The sequence below is a fragment of the Mercenaria mercenaria genome, chromosome 15 (assembly GCF_021730395.1).
Source record: "Mercenaria mercenaria strain notata chromosome 15, MADL_Memer_1, whole genome shotgun sequence".
NCBI lineage: Eukaryota > Metazoa > Mollusca > Bivalvia > Venerida > Veneridae > Mercenaria > Mercenaria mercenaria.
The window spans coordinates 60555872-60568835 of record NC_069375.1 but is presented as its reverse complement, the minus strand read 5'-3'; the positions used below and the strand labels follow the sequence as shown (position 1 = coordinate 60568835).

General features: G+C 35.1%; 3 protein-coding genes across 5 annotated transcripts in view; 2 read left to right on the top strand and 1 right to left on the bottom strand.

The window, feature by feature from the left end:
- LOC128549107 (uncharacterized) overlaps window positions 1–12964 on the top strand; it is a 463895-nt gene that overhangs the window by 137618 nt on the left and 313313 nt on the right. The window lies entirely within an intron of this gene.
- Window positions 1–12964, top strand: part of LOC123555994 (uncharacterized) — a 273928-nt gene that overhangs the window by 86139 nt on the left and 174825 nt on the right. The window lies entirely within an intron of this gene.
- LOC123524644 (uncharacterized protein C1orf112 homolog) overlaps window positions 1–12964 on the bottom strand; it is a 90866-nt gene that overhangs the window by 71416 nt on the left and 6486 nt on the right. For 2 of the 3 annotated variants that reach the window (XM_053525370.1, XM_053525368.1), the window contains exons 2-5: window positions 7288–7447; window positions 2889–2928; window positions 1822–1910; window positions 492–581 (exon numbers count right to left, since the gene is read on the bottom strand). In XM_053525370.1, coding sequence (XP_053381345.1) covers window positions 492–581; window positions 1822–1910; window positions 2889–2928; window positions 7288–7377 — 309 coding nt within the window. In that variant the 5' untranslated portion in view covers window positions 7378–7447. Of the gene's footprint in view, window positions 1–491; window positions 582–1821; window positions 1911–2888; window positions 2929–7287; window positions 7450–12964 lie in introns of all 3 variants that reach the window. The other variant, XM_053525369.1, reaches the window with a different exon arrangement.

The following is a 12964-nucleotide window of genomic DNA, read 5'->3' as shown; positions in this document are numbered from 1 at the left end:
AATAGTTACATTCACGTTTATGACACTTCTCCGTGACACAACAAGAGTGCTATGCACTCGTGATCTAATCGGAAAGCCCATATTTTATTAACTGATAAATGTAGGGACATATTTATTGTTTCTTAAATCATTTACATCCAGTATATAAATAACTTAAATGTTCTTGTCAAGAAATTCAAATTTGGTAACATTGCTTTCTAACAGAACAAGGCAACAAAATACATGTATATCACCTTTAATTTCTAAAGACTAGATTTCCTGAATTTGACTTAGGAAAACAAATTCAAATACATTTCACAAATGAGCTGCGCCATAAGAAAATCAACATAATGGGTCTGCAACCAGCATGGATCCAGACCAGCCTGCGCATCTGCACAGATGCAAAGCCACTATGTTGGTTTTCTCAAGGCGCGGCTCAAATATTAAACATTCGCAGAGACAAAAAGTGCCAAAACTGTTCTGTTGAGGTAACATTTATATTCTATCCATACCTCTAACAGAGCCTGCAAGTCCCCATGTGCGGCAGAATGCTTTGGTAATGACTTTATTTCTCCTAACACTTTGTCAAGCACCGAGCATCCCTGAAAATGTATACAGAATAATGTTTGTTAACTATACAAAATACCTTAAACTCCCCTAAATTTCTACAACTGACTGGTCCATCATTCAGTTTGGGCAGTACCACTTATTTCAAAGGGGTGTTCCCTGAAAATTTACTGACTGAATAGCACACAGTGCATTCTAAGATCAGCTTGCAATGATAAGATCACTTGCCGCCAGCAGTCTAAAGGTTAAAACACACAGAGACATCAATACAAATTATGTCTTGGGCAACTTATTAGCTTTTTGATGGCGGAGGAATTTGAAAACCCAGATGCCCCTGCACGCATTATTTCATGCAAGGGCAAGCAATTGTTACTTATTCTTTGAAAGAATACTAGCAATAAGGAACTGAAAATATAAACAATCTAACATTGAAATGTGATCAAAGCACCTCTGGATGCAAACTGAAATATAGGATTTACATGTATTAGAATTTCTTCAGCTCATGTTTATCAACATTTTCACCATTTTCCAGCCTTTTCCAAGTAATCTCTGTTACACAAATTGTATGCATACAGTCTAGGTATATTTCAAAACCTCAAGCTTTGCTTAAAGAAGCAACATTTCGTCTAGAGCCTAATTCTGAATACGAGTCATTTTCTAAAGGAGGTTTATGCTTTTTTAAAAAGGACTAACTGTGCCATTTAAAACTTCAAATATTATATATATCTCAAACTAATAATTTACTGTCAACAACAGCAACTTCTTTCAAATAAGAACTTTTAAGCTAAATAGTAAATCTATGTATTATTTTCGCTCTTAAATAATACCAAATAACTTTATTTTGAAGAAAAAAAAATATCCTTTCTCAACTAAAAATCTGAAGTCATAGCGACTGGGGGAGGAAAATCATGTAAATGAAGACTTTGTTTGTTAAAAGTTGCCTTTCAGTTATTTCTTGTACTGTTTCTTAAGTATTACATGTACTTTTAGAGAAGTAATTGGTAAACAACTGAAACCAACTACAGTAAAACACATTGCTCAAGGTCACAAAAGGGATGTGCAAAATGTTCAAATTATACAAGGCTTCAAGACATCCAAACATAAAATACAGTGAAAACAGCCAAAAACCGCAGATGCCCAAGCAACTCTGAGTGTCCAAACCATAGAAGCTACAGCGAGCATTGTTTCATTGTGCATGTTGTGACATTCCTCACTGATTAAATTCTCTATGGTAAGAATATGATCAATGTATACAGATATGAATTAAATTTTCACCTTCGAGGAAATATCTGCAAACAGTAGATGTTCAGCTTCTTCTATCTGTACCCATGGTAAGAATGATACACAGATGATCTTTAATATACCTGTAACATAATACAAAACATTATTTCTCTCCACCTTAATATTTCAAATTACATTGAAGTGAGATTACCTAGATGACAATAAGCTACTGAACAAGGAAAAGTCTGTTTTGGCACATTTTTTAAAAAGAAAGTCTACCATTTCTGGTCATACATGTATGTTACTAATTTTTACTTATTCTTAATAGACGATTTTTAAAAGGCAGTGAAAACAAAAATTACTGCAGGACAACCATGTTACTTGAACCACTTATTCTTGAAAAGTACAAAAGTAAAAAAGTTCAAACAAAATAGTTTTTGAAGACAAGAGCTGTCAGTTGACAGCGCGCTCGACTATTCTCAGTGCTTAATAGTATAATATAAGCTATGAGTGAAACTTTAACATTACAGTAAGCCTATTCTAAGTCAACAAGAGGCCATAATTCAGTCAAAATGCTTGATAAAGTTGCCTCCTCCTTTTTACAGACTGGGGTCATGATGTTAAACAAGTATGCAAAATATGAAAGCAATATCTCAATGAAATATTTGGGGTGGTAGGCAAACTTTAACATTTGTGTGACACTCTCGTTAACGCTCACGCCGATGCCTGGGCGTGTAGGATAGCTCCCCTATTCTTCGAATAGTCGAGCTAACAAAACTGTCATGCTGGATCAAGATTGTCCTGTTTAGAAAATTAACTCAAACCATAATGAATAATACATATCAAATATCTTCTGTATTGGAATCCTTAACCTTTACCTTGCTCAATTTCTAAAATGGACTAGCCCATCATTCATTTTTGGCCGGGCGGTACTATTTATTTTTCGAAGGGGTGTTCACTGAAAATTTACTGACTGAATAGCACTGGTCGCAAAGGCAGAATCACTTGCTGCCAGAAGGAGAAAAGTTAATTAATACTTTGATATCAAAAGCAAGATGCCCACTAACCATTCATTATCAAATGCTTTAAATTTGATCTTTTTTCAAAGAAAAATGAATTACCTATTTCCTCTTGAAGAACTGCTGCGCCCTGTAGGTGACTCTGTTTCAAGAATTAAAGACGAAAAATCCAAACTATACAGTCAAGACTATACAACGCAATTGGTAAACCCTGCCTAATTTCTTTACTTTCTGTATCCTTTCCTTGAAACATATTACAATGTATACACTGGTTGATAACTTGGTAGTACTTTAATGAGATTAATTTCAGAAAACAGTGTTGTAATGTGTCATAAAATGTATGCATGACAGGATTTTTTTACTATGAGAAATCAAAGTACTGAAAGTACAGAAAGGCTGGCTACCATAAAACACTGGTACATTATTACGGGTACGTCAATTTTCCTAACCATCGTATAGGGAAGGAACGTGACTAAAACAATAATCATTAACAGTCCGGTTTATAGCCGGGTTCGAGCCCAAAACGTCCCTAATACCGACAAGAAAATCGCCGCATCTGATCAGTGTCCATACATTCATACATGATGTGTGTGTGTGTGTGTGTGGGGGTGCGCGTGCGCGTGTGCGTGTGTGTGTGGGATTGCATATCAAAATATAGATGCGGAGTTTGTTACCTTTATATTTTATCGGATATAATGTCCCTCAATGTTTATTATCGCTTCTTTAGAAACATATATAAACGGTTATGACACGCCAATTGTTCAATAATAACGTGAACCCAGGTTCACGGTCGAAAAACTAGGATTAACAATAGATAAACTAGGGTTTTCGAATGTAAAACCAGGTTTTTCTAACACATACCCATATTTCCGAGCGAAAACACGCCCGTGAACCCGTGTTTCAACTAGGTTTTTCAATTGAACTTTGAATTTTGGCCGTTATTCTAAGTTCACGAGCGTTGACCTATGTTTACGGGAGTAAACCAGGGTTCACGAATGTAAACCATAGTTTACGAATGTGAACATATGTTAACGATCGAGAACTTACATTTACGACCGTGAACATGGGTTTACGACCGTAAACATAGGTTTACGCTCGTGAACATAGGATAATGACCAAAAATCATAGTTTTGTTCGAGAAACCAAGTTTTTCGAACGTAAACCTAGGTTCAAGTTCGTAAACTATGGTTCACGCTTGTAAACCCAAGTTCATGGCCGTAAACATAGGTTCACGTCCGTAAACAATGGTTCTCGGCAATCAAATTATCAAATAATTACATTCTTAATCGAAAAACTAGGATTATCGAATACTAACATAAATATTCGAGCAAACACACAGGATGACGGGCGTAAACTATAGTTTACTCTCTTGAACTCATGTTTACGTCCGATAAACTAGGTTTCTCGATTGAACTTTTACTTTGATGCACAAGTTAATCAAGATGGTTTATCACAACAATACTCTATGCTCGCCTTAGTTTGATATGGAAAACCCATAATATCTAAGATTTTGCAAACATCTTTCCCGCACAATTTTCATTCAGTGTTTTGTGGTAGCCAGCCTTGCTGTACTTTCAGTACTTTGATTCGATCATGAATCTGGGTTCACGTTATAATTGGGCAATTGGCGTGGCATAACCGTTTATATATGTTTATAAAGAAGCAATAATAAACATTGAGGGACATAATATCAGATAAAGTATAAAGGTAGCAAACACAACATCTATACTTCGATATGCAACCCCCTCCCCACCCACACACATACACAAACACATTTATGAATGTATGAACACTGATCAGATGGGGTGATTTTCTTGTCGGTATGAGGGAATACCACTATAAACCGGACTGTTAATGCTTATGGTCTAGTCCTGTTCCTTCCCTAATACGATAATTAGGAAAATTGCCGGACCCGTAATAGTGTACCTACTTTTTTTTGAAAAGTATTCCATTCCTACCATAGGCTGCTTTAACTAATTTTTCAGGAAGGCGTAGGTTCAAGCCCCACTAGGACCAATCTTTGTTCATTATATTTCTTCTTTCTTGTTAGAAAAACTGTTTTTTTTTACAATACTTATTATCATTGATTTGTCGTACAAAAGCGGACATTTTTCATTTGATTAGCCATTTCTTGCTGTTTAAATTGAATTTAACCTGAAGGGTGAATGTTTAGACATCTTTGTAGGTAGGTCTTACTTCTGTCCTATGGTTCTTTTTGAATGCAGAGAGCAAGGCTATAATTCTTAAGAGTTGGAGCTTAATTTCTGTCCGATTAAATTCTCTTACTCGAGGCTCCCAAGAAAAATTGTTATCGACAATTTTATTTTGTGTTTTATAATTGTTACGCAATACTTTGAGGTTTCATTTAGAAAAATATGAGGTAAAATGACTTCTCTGCGATCGTTTTGCGCAATGCCTATCACTCTGAAACTTGTCTCTGTTTCAGCTGGAGGAAAAAACATAATTTATACAAGATTTACAAAAAAAAAACAAAAAAAAACAATCAAACAACAACGACACAGTAAAAGTCGTTTAAAGATGCAACACAGTGCGAAACAGTGTTAACTTCAGGACTGTATCAATTAATGCATTTGTTAAACATTACCGTTACGGGTCCACTATCTTAAAATAACCTGAAATGTTTAAACAAAAATCGCTTATATCTACGCCCTTTAAACAAAATGGTGACAAGGCACTTTTTGCAATATATCTTTCAGCATTCACCAGAATGTTTCTAAAATGAATTTAGTATAGAAATAGCAAAAAAGAAAAAAAGAAAGAAAGAAAAAAAGAATATATAGCATGGTCACTCTTTAGACATACAACTCGTAGAAAGTGGTCATTTGTTTCTTCTCACGTTACTGTGGCAATTCCACGCAGCGATTACGTCCCTTAGTACCTATAGCAAATGATCTGAAAGAATAGATTCTTACAACTTTAGCCCTAAATATAAGACCTGACATAACTCGTATCACTATAAGTTCATTTTAATTGATATTTCATATTTCTCATTTTCCATGTTATGTCAGGTCGTCGAATAATGCGCAGTGTAACTCAAATCGACAATTGTTTCTCGGAACCAGCGTTTGTTTAATTAGCTATTTACAGACCGGGGTCATAATCTATAACGAAACGGTCAACAGTGTTGAGTTATGAAAAAGTTCCATTCATACAGACATTTCGTTCATAGGGGCGAATTAATTTACCATCATTATGTAATATTTTCTAATATTATCTTTCTAGTATAAAACATTAATATAACATGTTAAAGCAAATAGATTTACTGAAACAGGTAAGTTTAACAATCTTTATACAACTCTGTGGCAAAACTGATAAACATGGCGAACTATTTGAATTGCGCATGAAATGGTTTTGTGTTGTCAGTCTCAGCACCTTTGAACTTTTGTTGAACTTTGCAGAATTTCGATTTATGGTTATAATAGTCTGGCGAATAAATTTGCCAGCCTAAAAATTAGTCCTGTATTTTTGCAATGGGGAATAAAATCCTGTCATATTATGTTAATTTTATGGAAAACTGCATAAATCTGAAAGAAATTTTCTAACGGGAAGAGGCTTTCAGAGAAAGCTTCATGTAAGCAATGTCTGTAAAGACACGTCGACTAAACCACAATAGAAGGCAAAAAAGTCCCAAGATGGGACTTCTAAAAGAAGACTTATTAAGGTTATCAAAAAGACTTGTTTTATTTCTTTTTAAGGCTCAAACGTTTACACGTTTAAATAAGTCTGTGTCATGTTTGACTCGTTAACTTACAAAATTTCTACACGGTTAAAAAAAAACGAACATCCTTCCAACCATCAAACTCGTAAGTCTCTTGATTTCATAAAACTGAATGAAACAAATTTTTTCTGCCCGTTAACAATATTATGTGCCTCTTTTTCAGTAAACAGTAAACTGCCATTTTGCACACTCGATTCATATGATAAGTGATAGAATGGAACTCTACTGTGTGAGAATGCTGTATACAGTGCTAAATGTGATTTTATTTAAAAAATTGTCCCATTTTCCATTTTGCAATGGAATTACATCAAACAGTGCCAACCGTAGCCCGGAAACATCAAAATAGCCTGAACTTGCAAAATGTTACCAAACATAACCCAGAATTTACGAAATTACGATACAGTCTTTCCTTTTAATTTGAGAAAATAATGCATTTAAGATTGTGGGCCCAGTTATAGAAGGGAAAAACTTCAAAAAAGCCAGTCAAAGTAAATGAAGACAATAGCTGATTGCTGTTTAAACTTTAAATATCATTTCGTGTTTGAATGAAAGTGTAAACGTTTACAAAAATCAGTAAACATGAGAGCCTTACTTCTTTTATATGCATGCCGCTGGTTGCAAAGCCACTATGTTACTTTTTTCATAGCACTGTTCATGTAATGATATAAATTACAAAATAGTTAACACTTTCTAAATTCCAGCACCAAGAAAAGAGAATTTTCTAATAATGTATGAAATATGATAAAGCAAGTTTAAGGATACAACAAGTTTTGGAAGTGCTTCCTGCAAGTTCTGTTGGCAGAGTTTTTCATCCCAGGTCACCACCGATTCCAGAAATGAAGTCTGTGACATGTTGATTATAACATCCTTTCAATGTCATTAATTCATTCTGTTATTTTTCTGTAAAGTCTGCAGTTAGCATCTGAAAAAAAAGGAAAATGAATGAAACATGTTGTACATGTACGTGTTATGATATTTATATCAAGTTTTCCTTAAATCTTTTGGACTATTTTAAGCTTGATGCTTTCGTAAAAAGAAGTGTCTATCAGCATGACTGCCGTGTGAGTTATTTTTCTTACTTATTCGCATGATGGTTGACAATTGTGTTGATAACATTTCTATCTCTCGCAAAAAATATATTAAGACTATTATATTAATTTTAGCATCATGTTGAACTTAATCGGAGAGATTTTTACTTAGTTTTTGGGGAATGATGGCAAGGCACAATAGTAGAGGAAAATCGCGTTACAAGGATTACCAGTTAACATTTTTTTGTGTTTTGATTGTATAATTTGAACAGTCATATTACATACATGTATAACTAGAGCTATCACTAAAGGTGATGAATGTACTCCCCCCCCGCATGCACTGACACAGTACTTTGCAATTTGACGCACACAAGATTGCATAATTATGTGGACTGTATGTATATAGACTGTATGTATACAGTATTGTAACAAAAAACTATGCAGAATATTTATCTAAAAGAATGTAAAATGCACCATGCACAACTAGGGTTGGTACTGATCACTTGTGTGAAGTTTCATTAAATTGTGTGCAAGGGTTTGGTAGATTAGGCATGCACAAGATTGCATATGCAGACTGTATGTACATAGTATGTTAACAAGAAACAAAGTCCCATAACTCTGCAATTTTTGTCGTTGAAAGAACCTAACATGCCCCATGCACAACTACTGTTGTTACTGATCACTTGTGTGAAGTTTCATTAAACTGTGTCAAGGGGATGAGGAGAGATGGTGCGCACAAGATTGCGTCTATGTATATAGTATAGTAACAAAAAAACAAAGTCCCATAACTCTGTAAAGATTTTTTCTGAACGAACCTAACATGCCCCATGCACAACTACTGTTGTTACTGATCACTTGTGTGAAGTTTCATTAAACTGTATCAAGGGGATGAGGAGAGATGGTGCGCACAAGATTGTGTCTATGTATATAGTATAGTAACAAAAAAACAAAGTCCCATAACTCTGTAAATTTTTTTTCTAAAAGAACCTAACATGCCCCATGCACAACTACTGTTGGTACTGATCACATGTGTGAAGTTTCATTAAATTGTGTCAAGGGGATCAGGAGAGATGGTGCGCACAAGATTGTGTCTATGTATATAGTATAGTAACAAAAAAACAAAGTCCCATAACTCTGCAAATATTTTTTCTAAAAAAACCTAACATGCCCCATGCACAACTACTGTTGGTACTGATCACTTGTGTGAAGTTTCATTAAATTCTGTCAAGGGGATAAGGAGAGATGGTGCGCACAAGATTGCGTCTACGGACAGACGGACTGACAGACAGATGGACAGACAGACAGACAGACAGACAGACAACCTGAAACCAGTATACCCCCCCTTACAACTTTGTTGTCGGTGGGTACAATAATACAGTCTGTTGTTGGAAGCCATCTGGAGTTGGCAGTACCTGCGTTGTAACACGCAATCTGATTGGACGAGCATTTCAGTTTTAAGATGGCTCCACACCTCAAAATACCATGAAAGTAAAATATTTTGTTAGATATAGTCATTTGTTAGATCTGAAGTAAACTGTAGAAATGCAGACCTTTTTAACTAAGTGAATGGTAGGTGTAGCGATATGCCTTCTGAATGTGTCCGAGTAGCTGAAACGACAATGTCCTGTTCCGGAATGTTTGGCAAATGGATATATAGAGCAGACTTTACACCTTCTAATAAGTACTGTTTTGATTTTTTTTTCAGGATTGTATCAGGGGTCTAGTAGGGTGGGAATATTAAGGAAAGGCTGCGAATGTCAGATTTTTTTTTTTATAGTTTTGTATCAGAGGTCGTAGGTGGTGCAAGTGGGGAAGGGGTGACCGATCAATGATACTGCCACCTGTGGCAGTGAAATGCAACACTGCTTAATGTTTACCTTCAATCAATCAGTTTATACATGCTGCCGTCACAAAATGTATTTAATATATACAATTTTTTTCACCAATTAATGTCACAATTCCCCATCATCCAATGGTGTAGCATACACGACTTCACATGCGCGAGGTCTGGAATTTGAACCCGGGATGCTTCTTTTTCTTTTTTTGCCCAGATCGAGGGCTGAGCGCGAAACTATTGTATCTTGTTCTTTATTTATATACAGTTACAATAGTTTCGCGCTCAGCCCACGAGATGGCAGTTTTAATTTTTTTATTGATACATGTATTTATCACAAATTTTGCAAATATTGGAGCAGATATCATTAATATGTATAGTTAGCCAATGTTCTGCCTGTAAATTTTGAACAAAAATTCAAAGGCATGGAAATGCATATGTTGCTCATCTCCCCTCCCTTCCACATACATTGCAATTACTTTCTCAAAAAATCAATTCATTGACTACAGTTTTACACATGGAAAAAAATGTTAACTTGTATGTAAAATGTAAACTTGAGGGGCCCCAACTGTGATTCCTACTGAGCTAAGAAATTAACCTTAATCATATTCAACATGTTCAAAAAGGCCCTAAACTGTTAGGAGTTTGGTAAATTAAATTGGATTTCTTGAACTTTGACCAACAGTGTTTGTGTTATGGTTACAATTTCGGTCAAGAACTTTTTAGACAGAATTTGAACTAGGAATTTTACATGTAAATGGTTGTCTGTCATTCTCCCATACAAGAGGTTTACCATGATAGCTGTATAAGCTGGCTAAATTTGTCCAAAAAAAGAGTGTAATTTGACAATAATAGCATTTAAAAGAATTGCAATAGTCAGTGTTTAGGATAACAGGATTATATAAGTTCCTGTATCTATACTAGTGCAGTTTCAAAAGTTTTATAAAGAACATGTTGTCGAGCGTGATGTTACACAGGCTGGCTAATGTGTAAATTGTTGTTTTTTGGGGGTTTTTTGTTGTTGTTTTTTTTAACTTTTACAGTCAGGGGTTTAACTGTTTTAACTTATGTGACCTATTTCAGTTATTTTTTCAAGCATTTTAAAACCTGTATTAGTTATAAAATAGAAGTTAACTCAGGTAAGTTATTCAAAAAATCATTTTGCTGTTCTCACAAAGTGACCTATACAGTGAGATAAGTAGCAATCTGTGGTTAATCAAATTCTCTTTTTAGTCTGATCATGACCTGATAAGCATAATGGGATGCTAAGAGTTTTATAGCTTTAAACCTTTTGCATAAAACTTTATTAGCCTTGCATAAAAAAAAGTTTACTGCATAGCTGGAAAGATAAAAGTTCAAGGATTCAGGAAATAATTGCATTAGTCACATTCAAAACAAGGAATTGGCACAGGAGGGCTTTGTAATATTTTATGATAACTGAAACAAGTTATGAAAATATAAGCAATTACTCAAAAGGGTCACACATTAGCTTGACATGTGTGCAGCAATTCAGACCTGACAAATTACTTGGAACACAATAACCAAGTGTGGTTACATGTCTTTTCCGAAATTGGTTGAAAATACATCAATTGAATGACTTCAGTACAATTGATGTACTGTAATAGGGGATGAAAATCCCCGAGATGGTAATGTCCGTATATAGTTATTCGTCTTTGTTGTCCGCATAATTATACTGAGGCAATTTTTTCAATGTTTTCCGGTTCCGGTTTATGTACACAACGCAGACTGGTTGTCTACAAGTACATCCGATCACTTTGAATCAGTCACAGAAATTCGTAAATTTTACTAAATTCTTTTTATTATTTTTTCGTAATGAAAACTGTACATGCAACTGAAAAACAATTTTAAAACAGTAAGGAAGTGTAAAGGCCGTCAAGTTTCTGAGTGGAGTGCAAACAAACAATAACAAGAGCTGTCTGAGGACAGCAATGCTCGACTATTCAACAGCCTTGTCAACTGAATGAATACAAAAGTCGAAAAAGGGGCATAATTTTGTAAAAATGAAAAAAAGGGTTATGAAACCTTCACAGTGCTTATCAGCTCATAAAGTGAACAAGTGCGTGAAGTTTCAATCCTTTCCCATAAGTGGAATCTGAAATACAAGCTTACATATAAAAACTTAACCAAAAACTGCTAAGTCGAAAAAGGGGCATAATCTTAAAAAAAAAAGCAAAGTAGCGTTATGGGACCTACACAGTGCATGTCAGATCATGACAGTGAACAAGTGTGTAAAGTTTCAATCCATTCCCATTAGTGGGTACTGAGATACCAGCTTGCATACAAAACCTTAACCAAGAATTTTTAAGTCGAAAAAGGGGCATAATTTTGTAAAACAAGAGCTGTCGGAGGACAGCAACGCTCGACTATTTAACAGCCTTGTCGCTTGAATGAATAAGAAAGTCGAAAAAGGGGCATAATTTAGTAAAAAAGTAAAATAGGGTTATGGAACCTGCAAAGTGCTTATCAGCTCATGACAGTGGACAAGTGTATGAAGTTTCAATCCATTCCCATTAGTGGGTACTGAGATACCAGCTTACATATAAGAATTTAACCAAAAACTCCTAAGTTGAAAAAGGGGCATAATTTTGTAAAATGCAAAGTTGAGTTATTGATCCTTTGCACTGCATGTCATATCATGACAGTGAACTAGTGTGTGAAGTTTCAATCCTTTCCCATTAGTGGATACTGAGATACCAGCTTACATACAAAAACTTAACCAAAAATTTCTATGTTGAAAAAGGGGCATAATTTTGTAAAAAAGCAAAATAAAGTTATGGGACCTGCTTTGTGCATGTCAGATCATGACAGTGAACAAGTGTGTGAAGTTTCAATCCATTCCCATTAGTGAGTACTGAGATACCAGCTTACATACAAAACCTTAACCAAAAAATTCTAAGTCGAAAAAGGGGCATAATTTTGTAAAAAGCAAAATAGAGTTATGGAACCTGTGCAATGTAAGTCAGTTTATCACAGTAAATAGGTGTGTGAAGTTTCAATCCATTCCCACAAGTGGTTACTGAGATACCAGCTTACATACAAAACCTTAACCAAAAATTTCTAAGTCAAAAAAGGGGCATAATTTTGTAAAAAAGCAAAACAGAGTTATGGAACCTGTGCAATGTAAGTCAGTTTATCACAGTGAATAAGTGTGTGAAGTTTCAATCCATTCCCACAAGTGGTTGCTGAGATACCAGCTTACATACAAAAACTTAACCAAATCGGGACGCGGACGCCGACGCAGACGCCGACGCGGACGCATGGGCGAGTCCAATAGCTCTACTATTCTATGAATAGTCGAGCTAAAAAGTAAAACAGAGTTATGGAACCTGTGCAATGTAGGTCAGTCTATCACTGTGAATAAGTCTGTGAAGTTTCAATCCATTCCCACAAGTGGTTACTGAGATACCAGCTTACATACAAAACCTTAACCAAGAATTTTTAAGTCGAAAAAGGGGCATAATTTTGTAAAAAAGCAAAATAGAGTTATGGAACCTGTGCAACGTAGGTCAGTTATTCACAGTAAATAAGTGTGTGAAGTTTCAATCCATTCCAACAA